The following is a 26,606-nucleotide window of genomic DNA, read 5'->3' as shown; positions in this document are numbered from 1 at the left end:
ATAGATCAGAGAGTTGAGGCACTCCCCTCCCTCTCCCTGCCCCGGCACGTCCTATTTCTTTAGTCTATCAGGCATACAATTGTAATACTTTCACATATTTATCCCGTCCCTAGTCTCCGCCCCTCCCCACCGCCCCCCAAGGGAGCGGAGGGAGGAGGGGGGAGAGAAGAGGGGACAGAGGGGCTAGATCTTCTTCCAAAAAAAAAAAAAAAAAAAAAAAAAAAAAAAGGGGAAAAAACCTGAATGGAAAAAGAGGTTTTGCCGAACCTATCCCCCGTATCTGCCCTTTCTCAGCAATATCTCCTAGCATTATTGCTCCAGAACATCTCTATTTTACTTATAAACATATTATCTAGAGGGTGGCATTGGTACATAGTATTCCCTCTCTGCTTCGTCTCAAGAAAAAAAAAAAAAAAAATAAAAATATTTCCCCTTTCCTCCTCTTTCCCTACCCCCTCCCTCTCTCCAGCACTCCGCTTACTGGCATCATTCACATGTGATAGTCAATGCCGGTAGTATTGTTAATGTATTCCTCTAAAAAAAAAAAAAAAAAAAAAGGGGAAGGGGGAGGGGGAGCCACGGAAACATATATGGTCTTCGTCCAGAAGAAGAGAAAAAAAGGGGCTATGCTGTTCTTTGCCCCCTGAACCTATATTCTTGGCAAAAAAAAAAAAAAAGGGGGAGGGGAGTCCCTTCGTCTTCACCTTAACCTCGCCCTCTTTAAGGACCAAAAATTATGGTCTTAGTGTGTGCAATCATAAAAAAAAACAAAGTGATATCGACACTATTCCTAGGGTCGTGATTTTAAACTGTGAAATTACTTCCCTTTCACTACCTCAGTACCTCATTTCTCCTCCCACTTTCTTCATGTGTATATTATCTAATCATTGTGTAAAAAGAAAAAAAAAATAAATATATAAAAAAAAAAAAAAAAAAAAACAACCCAACCAAACACCAAAAAAAAAAAAAAAAAAAAAAAAAAAGGGGAAAAAAGCCCCACATATAATCAGAAAAAAGATAGTGTCACAAAAAAAAAAAAAAAAAAGAAAAAAAAAACCACTTCATTCGTGTTTGTGTCTGTGAGAAAAAATAAATAATTAACTAAAAAATAAAAAGGTTTTTCCAGGAGGGATCAGTAAGGGAGATTGAGGGACCCCCATCGCCAACTCCATTCTATACCCACTACGGAGGTATATACCTCCTTCTGAAAAAAAAAAAAAAAAAAAAGGAATAGGGGGGGGGGGGGGGGACCCAGAATATTCTTCCATACACGTTCCCATTTCATACATGTATACATATTTACCAAATTTCCCCTTCCTCCCTCCCCCTCAACTGTCCTGTAGATATAGAGTCTTCAAAAAAAAAAAGAAAAGAGGGAAAAACGATTCATACCGCTTCCCCCTTAACAAAGAAGCACCCTCCAAAGTCTTATCCCTCCCTCTCTCCCCCCCAGTTTCTTATACATCAGTGCTTTTCACATTTAGGACTCTTTATCTTCTTCCATTGGGTTTATCCCGCGGTCTCCCATAGGACTGTCCCATTGTCCTAGGGGAAATTGTTAGCCAGTTCTCCACCTGTACTGTTTCCACTCTCAGAAACTCAAATAGATCAGGCAGGTCTGCTGGGGTTCGGAGCATAAATGATTCTTTTTCTTTGAAAAAAGTTACTGCTAGTGGGTATCCCCATCTGTATTTGAATCCTTGCTGCTTCGCTCTTTCTAACACCGGACGCAGTAATGCTCTTCTGTAAAGTGTAGTTCTAGACAGGTCTGGGAGAATTTTGATTTTAGCGCCCTCACATTCAATTGAGCCTAAATCCCAGGCTTTACGGAGAATCTCCTCTTTTTGCGCATAATAATGTACTTTACATATGATGTCCCGTGGTCTGATGGGGTCCACAAATCTGGGCCCTGCCACTCTATGGACTCTGTCTATTTCTATGTGCGCCATTGTCTGTGCTTGTGAGTCCGGGGCTAATACTTTGAGAAAAATATCCCTCACCTTCTCCTGTAGGTCCTCACCCTCTGTCTCTGGTAGCCCCCTCAGCTTCAGATTTCCCCTGCGACTTCTGTCTTCTAGGTCTTCAATATGTAACTGCATATTGATCAGTGTATCTGAAAGTGTCTCTGTGGTTTTCCTGACCTCTGTCACTTGGTCTTTCACTGTTGTAACTTCCATTGCTTTTGCACTGACCTTACTGGAGAGCTGAGTCATATCAGCACGAAGTTCCTGCATGTCCCGTCGGTGTGTCTCCTCGATCCGCATGATCAGTGCTTCTATCTCCGATTTCGTAGGTAATGCTTTCAGTAGCTCCTTGATTTCTGGGCTTTCTACTCTCTGATGGTTTTCAGTCGATTCCCTGCTCTCTTCAGCAATTACCGCTGGCGACTGTATGTCTTTGTCCGTCATTTTTCCGGTATTATCTGCAGCCTGTACAACCTGTACAACCTGTGTACTCTGAAGACTCTGTTTGGTCTGAGTTCCGCCACGTGCAGCCGCCATTAAAGTTTGTTTCTTGAGTTTTAGCGCATCTTGCCGGTTTAAAAACAAACCTAAAGATCCTCTGTCTCTGTTCTTGCGTAAATTCTTGGTTCAAATCAATTTTCCATTTCTCCACCCATGATAACCTCAGTTGTTCCGCCGGTGTGGTCAACAGTTTATACGAGATTGATAAAGTATGTGGCAGATTCCCGGGTACCTCACAATATTTCTCAAACTTTGTTAAAGATCTAGCTAAACGCTCAGAGTTCGGAATTGAAGCTAGAAAATTATATATCTGATTTGCCTGCCAGAAAGGGAGATTATATGGTCCCGCTTCATCCATTAACCTAATGATCGAGGGCCATTTTTTCTCTAACAAAAATGCTGATGCTTGTTCTTGCCCTGTTTCTCTTAATCCCTTAAAGCGCTGCCCGTCTAGGCCTGGGACAAATTGGGGGTTTCCTAGTATTGGAAATAGAGGTGAATCCAGTGAATCCAGTGTTGTCAATTTTTGTTGAATGCTCTGCTGAAAACCTATACGTAATGTATTATTCAGAGTTCTAGGTATGGTCCGGTAACACCAGAGCGCCCTCTTCAAGATTACAGTGTTTTGTGCCTGTTCTATTTGTGTCCAGAGTTTTGTCTCGCAGTGGTGCCAACAGTCCAATACTCTGCTCAAGTGTTTAGCATGATAGTACTTGCGTACATCTGGGAATGCAAGACCACCTATTCCTTTTGGTAGAGTAAGGGTACTACGTGCTATACGTGGTTTCTTATGTGCCCATATATATTTAATAAACAAAGTATGGACTGTCCTAAAAAAATTATTTGGGATTTTGATCGGTAATGCACGCATAAGGTATAAGTATTTAGGCAATACACTCATTTTTAGCAGATTACATCTCCCAAACCAGGATTGTTTTTGATGCTTAAGAATAATGTTAGCCATTTATATTGCTTCCTCTCATTTCTCTACAGGTGAAGAAGGACTTCATTTAGATGAAGCGGAACTCATGTACATAGCGCAGCAAGTGGCAGACGCAATGGCCTACTTGGAAGTAAAACGTGTGCACCATCTTGACCTCGGTGGTCGCAATATCTTGGTTGGCAACAATCTACTTTGCAAAATCTCCCAATTTGGACTTTCCAAAAAGGTTTGACTCATAAAAAAAGAATAAGCCTCAAATGCTAAATCAATTCTTTCTTCAGGAGGGAGATCACAACATCCCCCCCCCCCCCCATAAAGAATTAGCCTCTCTCTTTGTGACTCACATTTATGCCTATAAGGCAGGCCAAAGTTAAGAGGCTAGAGCATGGTCAGGGAGGTTCCACCCACCATATACTAATGGCTGGTCTTTTTGCAACTCACATTTATGCAGGGGGGAGGTACCACCCCCATATACTATTGGCCAGTCATTCTGTGACTGAGATTTCTGCAAGAAGGGGTTCCTGACCCCCATATACTATTGACCAGTCTATCTGCAACTCATATTTCTGCATGTTACTACCAGGAGTGATATGAAAATGATCTACAGGGGCTTTTCAAGCCCTCATTTAGGGAAATCATTAGAAAGGATCTTACAGCACTATATACTAAGCAATTTGTTGTCAATATATTCATGTTTTTCCTGTACAACACCTTTAAGACTGGAGCAAAAAAAGGGCTCAGAAATGTATCAAATTAAAAATTTTTTATACTTCAGGGAAAGCAATTTATGGAATACAAAGACGAAATTCCCGTAAGATGGATGCCTCCAGAAGTCTTAGAGTATTCAGAATTTTCCGATAAAATTGATGTGTGGTCTTTCGGAATTGTCCTGTATGAGATTTTTACACTGGGGCAGCATCCATATAAAGGTAATATCCTTCTCCTGGTTTAGAGGTTTCCATATATCAGCAGACAAAGCCCCCCTCCCCCCAATTATGAAAAATAAGACATCTTCCCATAATTACCCCGGGATAAGCTACTCTTCCTCTGGACCCTCACAAGAGTTAAAAACATCAAATAAGGAAAAAAGGAAATTATTATATAGGAAATGCAATAAATATTTTATTGTTTTTGTGAAGCAAATGCTTACATCATTGTAAACACAGTGGGCAAAGGTTTGCCTCATCAGTTTGCTGCTGCTCCTTCCCTTTTGGGGACTCTCTTTGTGGGATCTCTGCACAGAGTTCCCAGGTCTGGACACAGGCGCCACTCAGACTTGAAACTCCCAGATGACTCTTAACATTAATCCTCTCTTTTACAGGTCTACCTTACAAGGTGCTGGCAACAAAGATCAAAAAGGGGTACAGACTGCCAATGCCACCGCTATGCACAAATGATATCTACAGATTAATGCTGGAATGTTGGAACGAGGAGGCTTATAAACGACCTTCATTTCAGAAGATTGTGGAAAGCAAACTTTTTGAGTAATATTCATCGAAGTCCTCAAATTAATCAATAAGAATCTGCTTAATTTGCTCTTTCTTGCCATTAGAGGGAGGAGAAATCATGAACAGAACCCCCTCCAAGCTCTCTCCTTCTCTAGCATTTTGTTTAAGGTCATTCTGTGCTTCCATTGAAATGAGGGGAAATCATAACCACCCCCCACTCAGCATTATACAATAGATGGGGTGGGTACAGACACAATACATAATGGCTTTTATGGCTAGAAGTATCAGCTGGGGTGTCCTGGGATTATAGATTTTTTTTGTAAGCCTATCTATGATCAAGATTTGGGTTGTACAATATTTTTTTTTCATCAAATCTGAAGCTTTCCGTATACACTATATTACCCAAAAGTATTTGGACGTCTGCCTTTACACGCACATGAGCTTTAATGGCATCCCAGTCTCAGTCTGTACGGTTCAATATTGAGTTGGCCCACCCTTTGAAGCGATAACAGCTTCAACTCTTCTGGGAAGGCTGTCCACAAGGTTTAGGAATGTGTCTATGGGAATGTTTGACCATTCCTCCAAAAGCGCATTTGTGAGTCCAGGCACTGATTGTGGACGAGAAGACCTGGCTCAAAGTCTCCTCTCTAATTGATCCCAAAGATGTTGAGGTCAGTCAAGTTCCTTCACCCCAAACTAGCTCATCCATGTCTTTATGGACCTTGCTTTGCGTACTGATACCAACTTTGTGGAATCAGTTTGGAGAAGGCCCCATCCTGTTCCAACATGACTGCTCACCAGTGCACAAACAAGGTCCATAAAGACATGGATGAGCGAGTTTGGGATGAAGAAACGTGACTGACCTGCACAGAGTCCTGACCTCAACTCGATAGAACACATTTGGGAGGAATTAGAGCGGAGACTGCGAGCCAGACCTTCTCATCTAACATCAGTGCCTGACATCACAATGGTCAAACATTTCCATAGATACACTCCTAAACCTTGTGGACAGTCTTCCCAGAAGAGTTAAAGCTGTTATAGCTGCAAAGGGGGGGGCAACCCAATATTAAACCCTACGGACTAAGACTGGGATGCCATTAAAGTTAATGTGCCTGTAAAGGCAAGGTCCTTTACTTTTGGTAATATAGTGTATGTATTCTGTTAGTCAACTTCTCAAAAAGTCTAATTCATGATTGTACTGTTTGGTAATCCTGTAGAAACAATTTAATTGTTTTGTTGCTCTTTTCTCTCAGGAATCACAAAAGGTTTGGTATTTCTGACAAATATGTGGGTGTAAAAGACTGGCAAGCTACGGCTAAGGATGAGATCAGTGTTAAAGCCAGGGAACGATTCCGAGTGCATTCAATGGAAAAGGATCGCTGGTTGGTGAGCAAGGTGGATGTAACTGGACGAGATGCTTTAAGGGGATACGTGCCTTGTGATTGTCTGGTCAGAGAGAAGTCAGTAGAGAAGCAGAGGTAGGTCACGGAAATAGATTTGGACCTGGGGGTGGAGGATGATTTTTTAAGTCACATTATAATGTTTAAATATTTAACTGGTAAGGTTCTGCAAACTAAGATCTCCAAGAGGTTCCAGCACAAAAATTATGAGAATCTATTTGAGAAGTTGCTATGATAGCCTACCGTAAACAGTTATGGTCATCCACCTTATACCTTATAAGATGGTTCACCTCAAAATGTAAGCAGGTCCTCCTCAAATGTTAGGAATTTCCACATCACACATCACGAAGATCCATTTTAAAAGGTATGAAGATCCACCTTATGCATTAGGAGTTTACACCTCAGGCATTACAAAGCTCCATCTCCAGCGTCAAAGTGATACTAAACAGACGCTGTTTAATTTACATTGACCCTTCTCTTTCTGCATATGGATGATGGCACTGTAATTATTTTAATAATAAAAAAAATCTAAGTACCTTTTTCCTATGTGATATACAGCTTTCACATGACCCAGCTCTTTCCCAGCCTTTTTGTAGGGAAACATAAGCAGGAGGAGCTTCTAATCCTCTGGGGCTGGCCACATGTTCAAAAAAAAAAGTCTTTGAAATAAAGAGTAAATATAAATTAATAATATCAATAAACTGTTTTAAATTGTCAGAAAAATATACATTTGAAATCAAATCTTTATTTTTTTTGGCAATAACATAGTTACATAGTTCCATAGTTATATAGTAGGTGAGGTTGAACAAAGACAATAGTCCATCCAGTTCAACCTGTGTAGGTGTGTGTCGCTGTAATCATCTCACATACCCCTGAATGTTCTGTTCTTTGAGATGTACGTCTAATAGTCTTTTGAAAGCCACCATACTACCCGCAGAAACCACTTCTTGTGGTAGAGAATTCCACAATCTTGTAGCCCTAACAGTAAAGAACCCCCCACGTTGCCTGAGGTTAAAACGCTTCTCCTCTAATCGCATTGTATGCCCCCGAGTCCTCATGCAATCCCTTCGACTGAACAGCTTTTTTTCTAAGCTGAGATCCCCATTGAGAAATTTAAAAATTGCTATCATGTCCCCCCTTAGGCGTCTCTTCTCCAGGGAGAATAAATCAAGCGATTGGAGACGCTCCTCATAATCGAGGTCCTCCAGTCCCCTAATTAGTTTAGTTGCCCTTCTCTGTACTCTCTCCAGCTCCGACACATCATGGTGTGGGCAAATTTCTGCCAGTCACAGGCTGTGTCACGCCCCTCCAGCCTGAGTCTTAGAATAACAGAGAGGTAATTCCTCCATCAATCTACATGTAATATTCCACCCCCATTGTGTTTAAATGGTTAGTGGGCATGGAGGAGGAGGGATGGAGGGAGTGGGCTGTCATTTACCACTGTGTATACGCCTACATGTGTGACTCTATAGTCGCATGGGCTGCTCAGATGTGATGGGGAGAATATACTCAGCATAGAAACTCACTGAAAACTGTGCATATGCAGAGTTGCCACCACTGCTCTGCAAAATTCCTAGCTGAATTGGGGACTTGGACAAAAGGGGGAGATAAAGAACAGCAAGATCAAGCAGGTTTTTTTGCAAAATACAGAAAACAATTCTCATAGCGACTGAGTCAATATGAACAGCATGTAATATGCCATTTATTGATAGTATTTTATGATGTGGGTTTAGTGATACTTTAAGAAGTTCTACCTAGAAAGTTATGAAGATTCATCTCAAAAGTTATGCAGGCCCACCTCATGAGTTAAGAAGATCCACCTGAAGAGTTACGAAGGTCCTCTTCAAAAGTAATGATGTTCCACCTCAAATGTTACAGTGCTAGTTAAATAAAAAAGAATTTATATTCTAGCCATGACTCCTTCCGTATATTCCCTGTTCACCCCTGGCTTTACACGTATTGCCAAAAGAAACCACAGAACCATATGATAAAAATCATAATTCTTGGAAGGAAACAACTACTCACTTTGATCAATTAGAAAAACAGCAAAAACTAAATTGTTACTATCTGAAATGAAACTCCAAGTTACCCAAGCTGGGTGATTAGTAGTAAATAGTAGAATAGAATGTGTTGCATGTTGTTTCTTGGAAAATACAAAGGAAATATTGGTGAGTTCTACCGAGTGGAGGATTGATATTAGCCATCTATCTTGGATCCGCTCCTTTCTGATCCAGTGTGGTTCATACACTGGCCGGCTAGAGTGCTGATGTCCTTCTGGTGTTGATTATTGAGAAATACATATTATACTGCCCATCTTTTCCTGCCTTCTGGTAAGGGGATAGTATTATCTCATGGCGGTGTGGTGTGCCTCTTTTTAACAAGTTGGTGGAGGATTTTCATTTCTTTCATTGACATTTGGATTTGCTACACCTAGCTATAGCTCCGCTCTGCAAAATGAGTTTCTTGTTGGTATGCTTTGGCCACTAACTATTTTTTCTTCCCAGCTGGTTTTCTGATGTGGATCGTGCAGTGGCGGAGACCCTCCTCCTGTCCGAACCAAATGGTTCTTTCCTTGTCAGACCAAGAATAGATTCACTCTATTGTCTTTCAGGTAAGGATAAATGGTTAATGATTGTCCATTGTCATTTTGAATTTAATTTATTTGTAACATATGGATGCTTTGATGCTGTAATGTTCCGGTACCTTTGGTACCCTAAATTACTCTTTTCACAAGTGTATGCGCCCCACCATTCTCTTTTGGAAAGGTGCGCATACACCTTTAAGACTGAAGCTGTCATCACTCAGCGCCGGACTAGATGGCTATTTAAATCGCCGGTTCTCACTCACATGTGTTCGTTCAAACACCCTTACCTGGATGCTAACTTGGCTTGAAGCTTTCATGCTTGCAAGCATACCTCGCTGACAGAACCTCGCTGCGCTGATCCCTGCATCCCGCTTCCGGATCATCCGCTCCTCCTGAACCAACCTTCGGCTGTATTGCTATTAGTGCTAAGTACCCCGCAGGGGAACCCTCTATAAACTTATACTAAGCTTCCACTATCTAGCTCTGCATAGTAAAGACTATTTATCACATCTGCATATCTATATTGCTAGCTCTTAAGACTACTGCTACTTATTCCTGCACTGGGTTGATCTCTCTTGTATGTCCACCTGCTACTCTGTCATCTGCTACCATACATGATTGCTAAACCTACCTGCATCCATCTGCTACTGTCTTACCTTCAAGTGTCTGTCACCTACCACCTCCACTCAACATGTTTCTTAAATCTTCATCACTGTGTTACTACATACATAAAGTCTCTCTAGGAACCAGCTTGTTGAGTGTGTGTATTTACTAGCTGAATTAAGACCTTCCACACATGATGAGTCATTGAGGTTGGGAATGGTATCTCAGCATCTCTCTTACATGACTACTGAAGTGGAATATTTCTGCAGCTGAAAATCCACACCATACATGAAACGCAGGAGCGTTACAGATGCACTCCCTCTTTCCCACTGGTCAGACTTTTAGATGATAATAAGGTCAGTATACTTACTGTTGGTTAGTTTATCCACTCCTACATTTCTATCAATTAGTCAGAGTAGCCTGCGTGATAGGCAACTCAGAGTAGGTTTTCTTTTTTATCTGTGTCCTTGTGAGATGTTCTGTAGTCCTCACAGAAAGAACTAAAACCAGTGCCAACTGATAATAGTGCAGCATAGACAAAGAGCGCATGAAGTTATCAGCTCTGTGGATTTTTGATCTTTTTCTGCATTTTTTGAACAGATATATGTAAACATTTGTAATTAAATATTTAACAGATCAAAAGCAAGCAAATACAAGAAGTTTATTGTTCATGTTTGTAGAAAAAAGTTGGGCTGCAGTTTGTCTAGCGACCTGAATGTGACACTGTCCTGCTTCCTCAGACTGGTGGAAATTAATTTGGGACAGATAAATCCCCTATTATGGGCTCCAGGCACCAAACTTTGGGAGGCCAGAATCTCTTATTGGATGCAGAAATCTTGTGATATTTTGGAGGCCACCTTTGATGCAGAAATGTTTAAATCGCACTGTTAATCACTCCAACATGCCCCTGATGTAGGGGTAATAAAGAGATCAAGACAGGAAAAAGAGCAGGAGCACAGTGTTCTTAAGGGGGTCAACCAAGTGGGGTATTGTCACACTTCTATACCCAAAGGAGGATGAGCAAGCATCTATTCTGCTAATGGAGAGAAGCCCCCTCTGGCGATTTGTGTGCAGCAGTAGCAATGGGTTGGGCACAGGGTGCTCCATTAGTGTGGTGTGTACAGTAAGGTATCGGTGCTTCCTAAACATTTGGATTTGAACATACTAAACCTCCCTTGATATCCAATTTTGGCCGTTCACAGTCCTTCATATAATGTGATACTCAGGTACTAGAAACCCACATCTTATACATGTTTTTTCTCTTCCCAGTGCGGAATAACAAGGGAGTCATGCACTATGCTATTAAAAGAGGGGATACTGGAAGATTCTTCAGCTGTGAAGAAAGATCTTTTATCTGCATCCACGATCTGGTCATTTACTATCAACATCACCTAAAAGACCACGGCTGCCTACCGCTCACACCGTTTATGAAAGTAGGAAATATCTAAAAAAAAAAAAAACCAGCCTGCACATCTTTTTTTAAAAGGCCACTTTAATAGAAAGGCATACTATATTAAATGATTCCCCCAATGACTGAGATTTCCTAATTGATGGATTAAAACAACTCTGTCACTGATTCAAAAAATAAATCCAATCTGTATTCTTACCTGGCAAACCTCCTATTCCTTTGTTGTCTTGGAGAGGAAACCCATCGGTAATGTCGGTAAAATCATCAACATTCCACACACTAACAGATCTGTCAATTGCCCTGTCCCCCACAACTCACTGTAGTTCCATTTAATGACCCCTACATCTCTACTGTGAGTTGAGTAATACAAATGTTAGCAGGAACACCCTAAATTCCAGGTGGACAATAGCAGAGCCAGAAATCATTTAGGGAGATCCCACTGAGTATCCAAGCCTTTGCCTTAATCAGCCAACTACTTAAGGTCTGGACACAGGCACTTTAGTAAGCAATAACAGCAGCAAATGTAGTCCTGCAGCCTCCAATTCCCTTAAGACAAGCAGACCAATCATACTAAATTGCCCCCCAGGGCTTAATACACAAACCTTTATAGTAGAAGAGAATGGGTGTACCATACAGCAATGGCAGAAACAAGATGGAAGACACTCTGGAGGAGTCAGGCCTGGCAGCTAGTAGCAGGCATAATCCATGAACATAGCAAATGTCAGGAAGCAGACAGTAGAGAACTCTAAGAACATAGCAAAGGTCAGGGCAGGCAGCAGATGGTAGGGAACACTGAGAACATAGCAAAGGTCAGGGCAGGCAGCAGATGGTAGGGAACACTGAGAACATAGCAAAGGTCAGGGCAGGCAGCAGATGGTAGGAAACACTGAGAACATAGCAAAGGTCAGGGCAGGCAGCAGACAGAAGAAAATTTAAGGACACAGCAGAGGTCTGCAACAGGGACAAACTAAAAAACAGGTCAGGCACTCTTGTTCAGCAGGAAACACTATGGCAAGCACAGAGGTACAAGCCGACAAAGGCAGGGGAAAGTAGCCACTGGGAGGTTCTAGGAGCTTGTTTCCTGTTGCCCAGCCACCGGGATGCTAGCCAAGCAGAGGAGGAGCAGCCAAGACATAAGGCGCTGATGAGTTGGAAGCAGACAGTGAGGGCCACTGGTGGGCAGTCGAGTGTGCAGGTGGCCTTACAAACTAGAACTATAATATCACAAAGCAGGTTACTGCCAGGCAAATGATAATGTATCTAAAGTCTGAAAAGCTGCTCAACATTCCATTTTGGTTCACTTTAAATTTACTTACAAGAGGGTGTTTTGTCATATTAGGATCCCAGCCACATGCAGGACTCCTGGGAGAGGCCCTCATCAGACCTTATCTTGGAGGAAAAATTGTGCTGGACTAAAGTTGCTGAAATGTCTTTTTGGAAAGGCAAGTGGGCAGAGGGAAGACGAAAAGTCCTTATCCAGACCATTGCTAAAGGTTTGTGGATGACTCTACCATTGATAAAGTGAGGTGGGCTGGGAACTTGTATCCTGGTGCGCAGGTTAGGGTCCAATTGCTAGTGTGTCCAATCACACCTGCACCTTGTTTCCAGTTTCTAGTATTCCATATGCCTTGCAAAACAAAAAACACACTGACTGGCAGGACAAATTGGTTCACTCTCTGCTTATCTATAGTCATGGCAATCAGGTTTAAAGTTCACTGTAGAAGAATGGGTTTTACAGCGTTATTTAATAACAAAATTATCCATAATGGAGAAAGCTGCAATAATGCAATTGCTCTGGTCCGTAGCTTGCTGGATTTACTACTTCACCTGACAATGACAGTGTCCTGCAAAGTGCTTTAGGTCCAACATTACATGAACGAATCTGTGTCTGCTGAAGAACTCTAAGCTCTACCATACTCGAAGTCTCAGCTCCACCATCCTTTCCTGGAGAGTTAAGCATGCAACAGTTTCTTATCTCTATCGAGGGGGGTGCGCACTTTGGCTTTAGATGTAAAATTACATTGTAACTGCATTGGTCAGAATCTCTTGTCAACTGAACCACTAAGGCATATACTGTAAGACTTTTAACTTATTAACCTCAGCCAGTGGGTTATGGGTTGCACACATTTGAAACTAAATGTTCTCTATCCCATGTATGTCTTGTCACTACCTCTTCATTTCCTTTATCTCATTACACAGAGTTTTTTGAAAGAAGAAAGGTAATGGATGGGATTGAGATTCTGAAGAAACTGAATCACAAGAATATCATTGAATTGTATGCCTTGTGTATGACCAAGGATCCTGTCTATATTGTCACAGAGTTCATGGAAAAAGGAGACCTTCTCAGCTTTCTACGTGGTCAGTAAAAACCTTGATTTTTAATTATGAAAGTAGGAAACAAACATAAACACAGCCCTATATTTAACAAGCAGGACACCATGTTATCCAAGCAGTATTTCCACTAACCTTTAGGAGAACCGATTGCACTTCTTGAATTTTACAGCTTGGACGAAAAAAAAAAAACTGAGAAAACTAATCTCATTTAGTTGTCAGAATAAGATAAGACCATGCTGGACCACCAGCTCCACGATGAATCTAAAAAAGTACACCTTGATGTGTATCTAAACCCAAGAACAAGGATAATATAATATTATTAAAATGATAAAGGTAGTTGTTGGGTGATCAAAACAAGGTGAGGTGATTGAACATTGAGTAAAGAACATATATTTTGTTAATTTTCAAGGGCTGGACTTTTTTTTTTTTTTGCTACCACAAGCTATCAGACATAGATCATCTAAGCCTGTAAAGCAGGGAAATGCAAACTGTGGCCCTCCAGATGTTGCAGAACTACAAGTCCCATGAGGCATAGCAAGACTCTGACAACCACAAGCATGACACCCAGAGGCATGATGGGACTTGTAGTTTTGCAACAGCTGGAGGGCCACAGATTGCATATCTCTGCTATAGAGCCATACATCAGGGAATTACATTTCTGTTCTTGGGTTTAGATTTACTTCTTTTAGTTGGCTGTTCTCTTGACAACACTTGGGTGTAACAGAGAGGCTTTTGTAAGTCCCTTGGATCTTGGAGCTTTGGTAGTTGCAAAAGTGGCCTAGAAAATAAAACTCATTGGTGGTCTCTGAAGACTACACAGGGAAACACATGTATGTATTGTGACAGTGAGGTTCCCTGTCATGGTGTATGTGGCCCAGAATTCTAAACAAAACAGGATGAGGGGCTCCAAGATGATTGTGTCATTTGGAGGAAACTGTCTTTTCAGTTTACTCTGTGGTTGGTAGAATCCAGTTTGAGACCTAGAGTCTGGAGATTTCATAGTGATCGAGGTGGGAAGAAATCTCGAATCCTGGGATTAAGGTTAGGGAATAGCCAGGAGATTGATTGCGCTGGTGTGTGCAGGTCTTCTTGTAGAAGCAGGACCAGGGTTCTGGGCTCCACCATCCTGAGTAATGTGGATGCAAAGGAGCAGCCACCAGCGTGCATGACTGCATGGTGCACTCTGATAGAGCAGACAAAGCGGCCAAGCCTGAGGGCTGGACCAGCAGGAACAAATGCAAGCAGAGATATAGAGTGTGTACAGAAGGAGAGGGACACTGTTATATAGTCAAGAGGATCGAGGCCCAAAGCCTGAGCAACTGTCATGTACCTGATGACCGAGGCTGACGTGCAGAGGGAAGGCCTCTCGTACAGCCCCAGGTCAGGGACCACCGATGATGTAACAGTTGCCGCAAAAACATGGTGAAGTAAGATGCTTGTACAGTCTCCCATGTGGCGGGTGCTTCACCAGAATGGACCGGATAGCTGGTCAGCAGGTGTTGGCAGGACAGCAGACTCTGGGCTGGTGGAAGCAGGCAGTGGCTAGTAGCTGGTGCAGGAAAACTGAAGGCCCACGATAGAGAATGCTCCAGTAGGAGCCAGGCAGGTGCATGCAGAGCAGAAGAGACACAGATGTGTGGTCAGAGGAGTTGCGTTATTAACAGGATGCAGGCATAGACGGCAGACAAAGAATGGTCAAGGTACAGGCATAGATCAGCACTATGAGTTTGGGCAGATAAGCAGAAGGCAGAGGCAAAGTCCAGATACAGGCCAGGGTCAAGGTAGGAGAATTTCAACGAAGTCAGAGGCAAGCCGGGTCTAATACAGAAGTAAGCAGGATCAGAAACACAGGTACAACTGCAGATCAAACAGCAAAGCACTAGTACAACTGCTGCACTTATATATGCCATTTGGCGCCAATGGTAATAGTAAACGCGCACACATTCGTTCACCTGTGCCTGACAAAATGGGCACCTGCAGGACCGAGCTTGCACATGGGAACTTGCATCTGCCACTGAGCATCAGCTGCACTATGGACTGCACATCCCTGACAGCAGTGGTGCTGACCAGAGAGCCAGATGGCTCGGTTTATTTTTTTGTTAACATTGTTTCTGTGTAAATCTGGAACCCCTTCGTGGGAATCCTGGATGGACTGTGTATTTTTGTTCATTAAAAGTGGGCCAACAAGCCCTTAAACGGCAGAACTGGCATGGACTCTACTTACTGGTGAGCACTACCCTGAACTAAACAAACCCCCAAGCATTACAGTATAAATATTCTAATTGACACTTTCTTTTTATAGGGGAAGAAGGAACACACCTAACAAACCCACAACTCCTGCACATTGCTGATCAAGTGGCAGATGGCATGGCCTACCTGGAAGTAAAACGCGTGCTGCATCTCGACTTGGCGTGTAGCAGCATCCTGGTTGGAGACAACCTAGTTTGCAAAATCTCCCAATTCGGATTTGCCATCCAGAAAAAGGTTTGACCCAAAGAGGACTGTCAGTCAGAACAGAAAGCAAGGCCCGAAGCGAAAAAAAAAAAAAAAAAAAATAGCGCAGGGCAGACATGACCATGTGAAGAGGGGAGACAGGGCAGGTGTGAGTTAAATTAAATTGTTTTGAGTTGGGGGGTATTCAGGGATTGGTGTATCAAGTTTGGGAGGGGTTGAGGTACAGTTAGGAGGGGTGGCCCCTCAGATTGGAGGTCAGTGGAAGTTCAACGGACGAAGGAAGAAGAAGCTTGGTCACCCACCTTTTGCACTGCAGAGCATCTCACCTCGGCTTCCCTGGTCTGCGATGGCGGATTTGGACGTTTTGCTGGAGCAAATTAAGGCCGCTGCCGCGGTGAAGGGGACTGAGTGGCTCCGGTCCCAGGTCTCCACGTTGATGGGGGTTCAGGACTCTGCACAGGATCCGGAGGGGCTTGCGGTCACGCGGGCTCGGCGGTCACGGCCGCCGGAGCGTTTTTCACCGGCCCCTTCCCCTCGAGCTCAGCGTCATCCTAGGAGCCCCGACAGGGACCCTTCAGGGCCGCCGGCTAAGCGTACTTCTGCTGCGGCCGTGCGCGCCTCTGGGAGGAATCCTCTGCAGGGACGGAGCTCTGGGGGTAGTGGGGGGAGGCGGCCTTCGGTCTCTCCCCGTCCCTCTCACCGGGGTGCTACTGGACTGGCGGGCTCCCCTACTGGCGAAGCTCCGGTCGGAGGGGTGCCTCGGCGTGGGAGCGGCTTCATGGCGGCCGGTGGCAGCAGGGATCGGCGGGACTCGGAGTCGGCCTCGGCTGGGCGCAGAGTGATGACGCGGCGGGGCAAGTCACGTGGCCGGGTCATCGGAAGTTCGGCTGGTTCACAGAGGTCTCCGTCGGGCGGAGCTGGAGTATGGGGGCGGGGACGCCTGTCGCTCGGCTCTGCAGATGGCGGGAGTGCGACACCTGGTGGACGGATGCCGGCGGTGCCCGGGGACGATCGGTCGGAAGGCGAGGTGTCCGGATCGGATGTGGAAGAGGAGGTCGGTGTTCGGTCGGCGACGAGGGAGGCTGGATCGGCGGCTGGGGGCGCCCCCCCTGGGCAGACAGGTGAGGTCACAATTCCTTCTCTGGCTTTGTCTGATTTGCGGGGCTTGTTTGATGTGGGGGGTGGGAGTGCTGGAGGGGCTCGGGGGGTAGGGGCGTCCCGGCCAGTGGGGGCGGGGACCCCGGATGGGGGTGCTGATGGGGGTTTGAGGGGCTTCCTCCTGGGTCTACGGGACCTCTTGGGGCGTTTGCCCCCGGGGGACGGGGGCCTCTTGTCTCCGGCGGCGGCTTGGGTGCCTCCGGCGGGGGGCTCGGGCGCGGAGCCGGGGGGGGCCCCGGGGCTGGCGGGGCCGTCTTCCGCGGGGCAAGTTGCGGGGGGGGCTGGGGCCCCTCCCCAGGTTGTTGGTGCGCCTGCAGTGGTGGCGGTGACGACCGGGGCAGCGGGGGACAAGACCGGGACGGCGAAGGAGGGGAAGGCGGACGCTGTTCGCCTGGACGATTCAGCGAAAGGTGAGGTATATGTTTGTTTTGAGGGCCCGTTGGGGGCACATTTGAAGCAGGAAGTCCGGGAGAAGATCTGGAAGGGTGAGTACGTGGAAATCTTCACGCTGTTGCCCCTCGAGAAGTTTCACCTGGACAGGGTTAAACCGGAGGAGCGCAAGAAGGAGGACGAGGAGGCGCGACGCTATCGGCTTATCCCGCGGACCTTCGCCAATTGGCTGCAGGCCTTTGCCATTCTGGCGGGCGTCATAGGGGAAAAGGCGCCGGAAAACTGCTCGGCCCTGTTCTGCTACATGGACGCTGTAGGGGAAGCCTATCGGGTTTACGGGGGGTCGGCCTGGCTGCGGTACGACGAACAGTTCCGGCAGCGGAAGGCGGTTAGGCCGTCCTTGCGGTGGGACCACAAGGACATCAGCCTGTGGATGCGGCTCATGTCTTCTGCGAAGGCTCCGAATCAGTTTTTTCCAGGGGGGGCCGGTGGTTCTGCGACCCCGGGACAGCCGGCCGCAAAGAGGAGGGGTTTCTGCTGGCAGTTTAATGAGGGTTCCTGTAAGTTCGGTGGCACATGTCGCTTCAAACATGAATGCTCCGGTTGCGGAGGTTCCCATTCCTTGGCTCGGTGTTTTAAGTCCGGAAAAGGGCGGTCCGGAGAGCCTTCGCACAAAGGGGACGACGCCGGTGAGGGTGGAAAGGCTGCGGCCTTTTCTAGATAGGTACCCCGATAGGGCGGCTGCCCGACTTCTGGGGGAGGGTTTTGCGGTGGGTTTTCGTATCCCTTGCTCTTTGGCCTCGGTGCCTCCGGTGGCGAGGAATTTGCGTTCGGCATTGCGCCACCCTTTGGTGGTGTCGGATAAGTTGCACAAGGAAGTGGCTCTCGGTCGCATGGCGGGCCCGTTCTCGGAGGTGCCGGTGCGTGACTTGGTGGTTTCGCCGTTGGGGGTGGTTCCCAAGAAGGAACCCAACAAGTTTCGCCTCATTCACCACCTCTCCTTCCCAAAGGGTGGGTCTGTGAATGACGCCATCGACCCGGATGCCTGTACGGTGTCTTACATTTCCTTTGACGCCGCGGTGGCCTGGGTGCGACATTATGGGCGGGGGGCCTTGATGGCCAAATCGGACATTGAGGCGGCGTTCAGGTTGCTCCCGGTTCACCCGGATAGTTTTCGGTTGCTGGGCTGCCGGTGGCGAGGGGCGTATTATGTGGATCGCTGCCTTCCTATGGGCTGCTCCATATCGTGCGCGCTGTTTGAGACCTTCAGTTCCTTTGTGGAGTGGGTGGTTCGGGAGGTTTCCAGTGTGAATTCGGTGATCCACTGTTTGGACAACTTTCTGTGTGTGGGCCCGCCCTCTTCCAACGGGTGCGCGATCCTGCTTGCCACATTGCAGCATGTGGCCGGGAGTTTCGGCATTCCGTTGGCCCCGGACAAGACGGAAGGCCCGACCACGGTGCTCAGCTTCCTGGGCATTGTCGTGGATTCGGAGGCCATGGAGTGTCGCCTACCGGAGGATAAATTGGGGGCTTTGAGAGCTGAAATTGAAGGGGTGCTGGGTTTGCGCAAAATTCAGTTGCGCAGCTTGCAGTCGTTGCTGGGTAAATTGAATTTTGCCTGCCGCATTATGCCCATGGGCCGGGTTTTCTGCCGACGGCTGTCGGCGGCGACTTCGGGGGTGAAGTTGCCCACTCACTTCGTCAGGCTCAACAGGGAACACAGGGATGACTTGCGTCTGTGGCACGGTTTTTTGGCCACGTACAATGGTAGATCCTTGTGGATGGCCGGGCCGATCAGCAACTTTGATTTGGAACTGTTTACCGATGCTGCTGGTTCGGCGGGGTACGGGGCTTTTCACCGGGGGGCGTGGAGCGCCGCCCCTTGGCCGGGGGCATGGCAGGTAGCGGGGCTGGTCAGCAACTTGGTTTTGCTAGAACTGTTCCCGGTGGTGGTGGCCCTGGAGATTTGGGGGGCGGAGTTCAGGAACCTGAAGGTTCGCCTCCATTGCGACAATCTCGGGGTGGTTCAGGTAATCAACCGCGCATCGGCTTCTTCTCAGCCGGTGGTGCGCCTCCTCAGGTATTTGGTTTTGCGGTGTCTACGGTTGAATGTTTTCCTGTACGCTGTGCACATTCCGGGGGTTAAGAATGATATTGCTGACGCGCTGTCTCGTTTTCAGTGGGACAGGTTCCGGGAGTTGGCACCGGCAGCGGAGCAACGCGGAGTCACGTGTCCGGAGTGGCTATGGGGGATTGCCTTGGGGTCCTCGCTGGATGGATCAGGAAGTCAGTGAGCGAGTCCACGTGGTCGGCTTATTGCAAGGTATGGTTGGAGTGGCTGGAGGTGTTGCGGGTGGCATCGGTGGATCCTCTGGGTCCGGAGGTCAGGTGGGTGTTACTTTCTTTTGTCTCTGATCATTTTGAGAGGGGCGCGTCGGCTTCCGCTGTGGCTCGCAAGTTGTCCGGCTTGGCCTTTCTGTTTAAATTTCTGGGTTGTCAGGACTACACGAAGGACTTCGTGGTGAGACAGGCGTTACGGGGCTATTCCAGGGCTTATCGGAGGAGGGACACTAGGCGCCCGGTGTCCTTCGCTCTTTTACAGGACGTTTGCAGGCAATTGGGGGAGCACTGCGCCTCGGGTTACGAGGTGGTGTTGTTTAAGGCGGCCTTTTCTCTCGCTTTTTTCGGGGCTTTCCGGATTGGGGAATTGGTCAGCTCCTCCCGGACGGTGCCGGGGGGCTTATTGGTTCAGGATGTCTCGGTCGGTCGGGAGGGGGTTACTATCCTCCTTCGACGGTCCAAAACGGACCAGAGTGGCAAGGGGGTCCGTGTCCGGTTGTTCGCGGTGCCGTCTTCGCCGCTGTGCCCGGTGGGGGCGGTTCAGGATTACTGGGCCATCCGCCCTTCGCGGCCCGGTTCATTTTTGATGCATGCGGACGGGTCGTCGTTATCTCGTTTTCAATTCGTATCGGTGTTCAGAAGGTGTGTGGGCTCTTTGGGTTTGGACGCCAGTAGGTTTGCATCTCATTCCTTTCGGATCGGGGCGGCCACTGAGGCTGCACGCTGGGGATTGAACGACGATGCGGTCAAACGCATTGGGCGCTGGGAGTCTAGGAGGTTCTTGTTATACGTTCGTCCACAGCTGTTGGTGTAAGGTATGTGCGGGGGGTGGTTTTGTCGCTGGGGGGGTGTGGGCCCGGCTGGTTATCTGATTATTGGTTGGTTTTCTTTTTCTTTTGTCCCCTTTTCTTGTAGGTTTGGACCCCTGCCTTGTTTGGATCGTGGGACACTCGTATGTTTTCTGGGGGGCCCGGAGAGCTGATGTGCGTCCTAATGGTAGACAACTTGGTTTTTCTCGGCAGGAGGCTTGTGTCAGGTGGCTGGGGGTGCCGGGGCTTACTTGGGGCAGGGTCCTTCCCGAAGTGCATCGTTTCGCCCGGTTGGACAGGCAGCCAGATGTTTTGGTGCTGCATGCCGGGGGCAACGATTTGGGGGCCAGGTCCGCGCGGGCCTTGATCAGGGACATCAAGTTGGATTTCCTCCGGCTGCGCACGGCTTTCCCGGCGCTGCTTGTAGTTTGGTCGGATATGGTGGCCCGCACGTCCTGGCGCATGGCCAGGTCGGTCGCGCGCCTTAATAAGGCTCGGATTAAGTTGAACAAGGAAGTGGGGCGCTTTGTGTGTCGGAATGGGGGGTTGGTGGTTCGCCACCTGGAGTTGGAAGTGGACCCATGGCGGTATCTGCGGGATGATGGGGTCCACCTCAATGCGGTGGGTATAGATTTATGGGCCCTGGGATTACAGGATGGGATCCAGCGAGCCTTGAGGGTTTGGAGGGGCACGCAAGGGTAAGGTGTCACCCTTGGGTGCTGGTGGCGTTTTGTTGGTCTTTGCTGGCGGGGGAGGTGAACAGTTTAGGATAAGGGTATGGTTGGGACTCATCGTTGGTATGGGTCCCTATGGTGCATTCCATTTAATGTCAGTTTAAATGGAATTCAAAATGGTGGCACTGCGGGGAGTGGTTTGTCTCCGAGCCGGTGACGCGGCTGGAGGCCTATCAGGGCACAGGTCCCGCAGTGCAGGATTTGGAATTATTTGGAGGAGCCTCAAAGACCAACAGGCTTAATGACTGATTGTTTTATGTTTGTAAGGAATGTTTTTTCTCCTTATGTTAATTTTAAGGTAAAAGGGTTAATAAAATGGCTGCTGTGGCCAATTAACTCCAAGCACGGTGTGGTCTCAATTATTTAGGTAAAGGGAAAGGTTTATGGCATGGGGGTGGAGCCTTTGGCTTTAAGCAGCCTAAGAGTTTGGGGGGACATCTATTCTACATTGGTCAAGCTTTTTCCCTCAGAGGGTAAAATCCTTACAAGTAATCTACACACAAAGCATAGATTAAAAACAAAATCACAGATTTGTTCCTTTCTCTGTTTTGGAGTAATTCAAACTTGCCTTACTTTTGAATAGATCACTACAACTAATACCAGTCTGATTTATCCCTGTGGTATTATAAGAAATACTGCAGTATCTGCACACCTGTAGCCTTTAAGAGTAAAACCTTCCATTGCGGGGAATTCCAGTAATTTTATTTGCATCTCTGTGCTGGTTTCTGGGAAAAGCACTGATTTAAGCACAAAAACAAGAAATCATATGCATTAAGTGTACATAACACATCTATGTTACCATATTGCCAAGAAGCAACATTTAAAGACTGCATATTGAAACAGAGAAGTTTTTTTTGGGGGGCATGGTGCACAATTTTAGTGGTTAGGCAAATGTCTTATTGCCTAAAAGCAAGTATTTTCACTAATAAGAATGTTTTTATTCATCCTACAGGGTGATCTTGTTATTCTACAAGGAGCTACTGTTCCAGTACAGTGGATGCCTCCAGAGGTTCTAGAGATGGGGATATTTTCTGCCAAAACAGATGTGTGGTCTTTCGGAGTTGTTCTGTATGAGATTTTCACCCTGGGCCAAACCCCGTACACAAGTAAGACCATTTTTCTCTGCAGCTCTAAAATTCTCATTCTCCCAGTAAGAAAAAGAAGCAGCGAGATGTTTGACCATAACCACCAAACTCATGTACTGGTCATGCTTACCAAGAATATTTTCAGGTGGAACAGGTCTTTATAAGGGCGCCTCCTAGAGTGCCCTGCAAAACCACAGAGTAAGCGCTTATTCAACAAACTGTCATGGGGCTAAGCAGCCTTCCACAAATACAATGTGACAGTTCTCAGCCTGGAGGTTGGACGTTTAAGCTCTGAGCACTGCATTATAAATATGCAAAGAACAGAACTCTGGAGCACCAAGTATAGAAGGTCCGTATAGGTACCGTGAAGTAGGTGTTGGTGTTGGCATGTGTTGGCATGTGATTGGTTGATCACGACCCTGCCATGTCAGAAGTGGTTGCTGCCTCTAGGACCTTAGGTCAGAGGAGCAATAGGCAGAACTGATTGAAGCTCCTTCTCAGTTCTGATGGGTCAAATAACACAGCTGAGGACTTCCCACACTCTGACGGGTGCATCTGAGGTCTAGTGAGTGAATTATACAGAGATGGGGAAATTGTGCCGTGGGCAACTTTAGCTTAAAGGGGTACATGTTTGTACTGGAAGGGTATTTTTGTTTATGAAAGGGATATGAATCTTAGCTACTCCTGACCTCTGCATAGTGTGTTAGGTACTACTGACCTCTGCACTTTGCATTACATACTATTAACCCCTAAACTCTGCATTTTGCACTAGTAATCTCTAAACTCTGCATTACATACTACTGACCTCTGCATTATTTGCTCGAGATCCCTGCACACCTTAAGATCCCTCCTTACTACTGACCTCTGAACTTTGTGTTACTTACTCCTGATACCTGCATTCTGCATTACTTACTGTTGATCCCTGCACTGTACATTACAGACTACTGACTTCTAAACTCTGTGTTACTTACTTTTGATCCCTACACTCTGCGTTACATATAGCTGACCTTTGAACTCTCCATTACTTGCTACTGACCCCTGTACTCTACATTACTTACTCCTGATGCTTGCTCTCTGTGTTACTTCCTCTTGACCCCTACACTTTGCACTGCAGACAACTGACTCCTCCACTCTCCGATACCTACTCCTGACCCCACCACTCTGCATGACATATTACTGCATATAAAACAATTTGTGTTGCGCTAATGTACATGCAAAAAAAGGGTTGTAAACCAAAAAATTTATATAGGTTGATAACCACTAAAAATTTTAAAAAAATCATACAATAACCAGTGACGGTGAAATGATCCTTCAAAACAATATATAAATGTTCATAGTGAATAACAAGGGATAAAGTCCTCTGATGTGATTGAACTAAAAGGAAAAAATGAAAAAGATGTGTTCAAATCAGAAGTGAAAGACAGGTAGATATCACAGGCATGGAGCTCATCAGGAACACACTTCTCCCACAAAGGCACCAGGGTTCAATATTAGAAGGGTGGGGAGTTTCTCATATAGGTATAGCCCATGCATGGGCCAAGGAGGAAAGAAAGGAGCACATAGCGTGATACTGTTTAAAATGTGACACTATTTATTATAAAAATACACTTACTAGATAAAGGATTATATCAGCGTGTAACAGCAAAACATCGTGGCGTGTAACAGCATACACAGGGCTGCGGCGTCCCGCAGATACAATGAATGCTCGGACCGAATGTTGGGGGGCGTGGCTGCGTCACGTCTGGAACCACCCGACTAGTTTCGTCATAGGTTGACTTCTACATATTACTGACCCCATGAACTCTACATTTCTTAGTCCTGACCCCTCCATTCTGTGTTACATACTAATCTCCCCTGAACTCTGCGTTACTACTGACCCCTAAATTCTTCAAACCATCTTATCTCCTTTTTTTTTTTTTTTTTTTTAAAGCATGCTGCATCCTGAGATGCTATAATCTCTTCCATGTTATTCAGGTAGGTCCCCACCTCTCCAGCATTGCCTACTCCTGCTCCAAATTGAACCTGTTGTTTTTTTATGAAAAGGAAAAGCAGAGAGTCCTTTTAGGAGCTGGAAGATGGAAAATATTTAGTGACAAAAAAACAAACTTGGATTCCACTGGAAGTGCACATGACTTAAGAGGGAAATCTAGTAAGGGAGGAAAGTGTGCTGCGTGTACTTGAGAAACTGGAGTAATCAAAGGCAATCATGCCATCACTGTGATTGCTCTTCATAAAGAAGTAGGCTGTCTTCACTGGAATCTGTCTTAAACTCTTGGGGAAACTCTTGGGGAAACCAGATCATGTGGCTCTATAGCAGAGATGTATAGTAACTAAGTAGAACTACTGTACTTAAGTACCGAAAGGCGGTATCTGTACTTTCCTGGAGTAGAATTTTTTTCTCCTACTTCCACTTTTACTTCACTACATTTTTTCAATGATTTCAATACTTCTACTCCGATATTTTTTTTTTGTGCTGCATAGTTACTCGTTACAATTTTAAAAATTACCACTGCCAGAACAGTAGATGGCAGGTTTCATGAAGCTCAAAACATGTCTATTATCAGCGCATACGAAAATAAATGCTACTGTATGTATAAATAAAAGCTGCATTTGAAATAATAAAAAACAATATGATGTTCAAACTTTTGACTTCTTTCTTTAATAACTACATAACACAGTACTTGTACTTTTACTTTCAGTACTTGAGTAGCAATTTTTTTTTCAAAACTACTGGTACTTTTACTTTCAGTACTTGAGTAGCAAAATTAAAAAAAAAACTACTTGCAATACTTAAGTACAAAAAATGTTGAATACTTTAGTACCTCTACTCAAGTCACTTTTTGATCGAGCACTTCCACTTCTACTCAAGTCACTTTTTGATCGAGCACTTGTACTTTTACTCAAGTATGGGTTTTGAGTACTTTATACAACTCTGCTCTATAGTGAGACACTGTCTAGCGGCAGCTTTACAAGAAAGAGCTACTGTCCATTTCTCGCTAGGGAGGATCAGGATGTGGGGCTGAGTTTTAAAAGAAAATGGAGATGTGCCCATAATTTCATTATCCTATATTTCTGGAATGTTTTTAAACGTGGTTTTCACTGAAGGTAACCTCTGTTGATGGATTTTTCCATCTTCTGTTTAGTTTGAATTGCCCAGGTGTATGGCAGGTTACTGTTATTATTATTATTTTTTGTCTTCCCAGCTCTTAAAAGTTTGGAGGAGGTGCATACAAAGGTCACATCAGGATACAGACTGCCCCAGCCTCCCCTGTGCACCGGTGACATCTACAGTTTGATGCTGAGGTGTTGGCACCAGAGCCCAGATGGTCGACCTTCATTTCAGGAGATTGTGGAAAGCAACATTTTTAACCAGCGGTCATCACAGCTGGCTCTTCTCTGAAGCATTTCTAACCTACATTTTATATAAATCTTACATTTTTTCTAAATTGTGTTTTTTTTGCTTTTCCTACCATACAGAATTGTGAGAGTGTGTCTGTAGATAGCGCCCTCCTGTGAAACTCAAGACTCTTTGGGTGCATCGACAGTGTGCGGCATGGTTCTGCTTGTCTATTGCAGATAAAGTTATATACTGTACAGAGTTATAACTTATGTTTTTCAAAATATATAAGCAAACCCGGGAAGTGTGCCTTCTCCACTTCATTAAATCTTAAAAGGAAATAAAAAAAAAAGATCTATGTATTCAGTGTGCTTATGTTTTATTCTGACACATACTATAATTCATATTGCAACCAAGAACTCCAGGGAAACAGCTAAATGAACATTTGAAATAGATATATGGGAAGGTTTTTCCTGCCAAAGGATTTTAAATTCTGCTCAGCTGGTCTTGTGATCCAGGCACACCCATGTATAAAACAGCCAATTCCTGGACCTCTCTGAAGCCTGCATTGCAGTCAAGCAATACATCTTGTTCTAGGATCCAGCCAATCCTATGATTGGACAATGGTAGAACAGCTCACCCCTCTGCTCTTCCCTCTTCTCAGCATGTTCATAGTTTAGATCAGTGTTTCTCAACCTTTTTTCAGTCAAGGCACCCTTTAAAACGTATGGACAATCTCGACGCACCCTTTTAAAATCATGGACAATCTCGATGCACCTCATTCTAAAATGTTAAAACTATTCTAATAGTTTTACATAATACATCAACATCCACAAGTCCAAGTAGGACACCCAACGTTATAAGTGATGTATTCTTTAAAGAAAATACGCTTTTGCACATTGGTACAGACTTAAATATTCCAATGTTTCTCTTCTCCCTTAGTTTTTATCAATCACTCAGCTAATATGACCCCAAAGCTGATGAAGAGGGACAGGGGAGGGTCAAACAAGGATGTTATGCAGGTGACTGACATCCTCCTTATCAGCTGATGTCATTGGTCGTTAGGATGGTTGTAATGGTGCACAATGAAAACCTGTGGCTTTGTGTAACTAAA

The 26,606-nt window shown here is 45.5% G+C and overlaps 1 protein-coding gene across 2 annotated transcripts in view; it reads left to right on the top strand.

Annotated features, from left to right (window-relative positions):
- LOC309566452 (uncharacterized protein) overlaps positions 1–25,601 on the top strand; it is a 253,261-nt gene extending 227,660 nt beyond the window's left edge. The window contains exons 7-17 of one of the 2 annotated variants that reach the window (XM_082271599.1): positions 3,459–3,634; positions 4,184–4,337; positions 4,730–4,892; positions 6,110–6,334; positions 8,761–8,867; positions 10,713–10,876; positions 12,191–12,344; positions 13,051–13,209; positions 15,488–15,669; positions 22,023–22,176; positions 25,359–25,601. In XM_082271599.1, coding sequence (XP_082127725.1) covers positions 3,459–3,634; positions 4,184–4,337; positions 4,730–4,892; positions 6,110–6,334; positions 8,761–8,867; positions 10,713–10,876; positions 12,191–12,344; positions 13,051–13,209; positions 15,488–15,669; positions 22,023–22,176; positions 25,359–25,555 — 1,835 coding nt within the window. In that variant the 3' untranslated portion in view covers positions 25,556–25,601. The remainder of the gene's footprint in view (positions 1–3,458; positions 3,635–4,183; positions 4,338–4,729; positions 4,893–6,109; positions 6,335–8,760; positions 8,868–10,712; positions 10,877–12,190; positions 12,345–13,050; positions 13,210–15,487; positions 15,670–22,022; positions 22,177–25,358) is intronic. The other variant, XM_082271598.1, reaches the window with a different exon arrangement.
- Positions 25,602–26,606: the final 1,005 nt, after the last annotated feature.

This window comes from Pelophylax lessonae (genome assembly GCF_965119305.1).
Source record: "Pelophylax lessonae genome assembly, chromosome: 11".
Lineage (NCBI taxonomy): Eukaryota > Metazoa > Chordata > Amphibia > Anura > Ranidae > Pelophylax > Pelophylax lessonae.
This window is presented reverse-complemented; position numbering and strand designations above follow the sequence as displayed.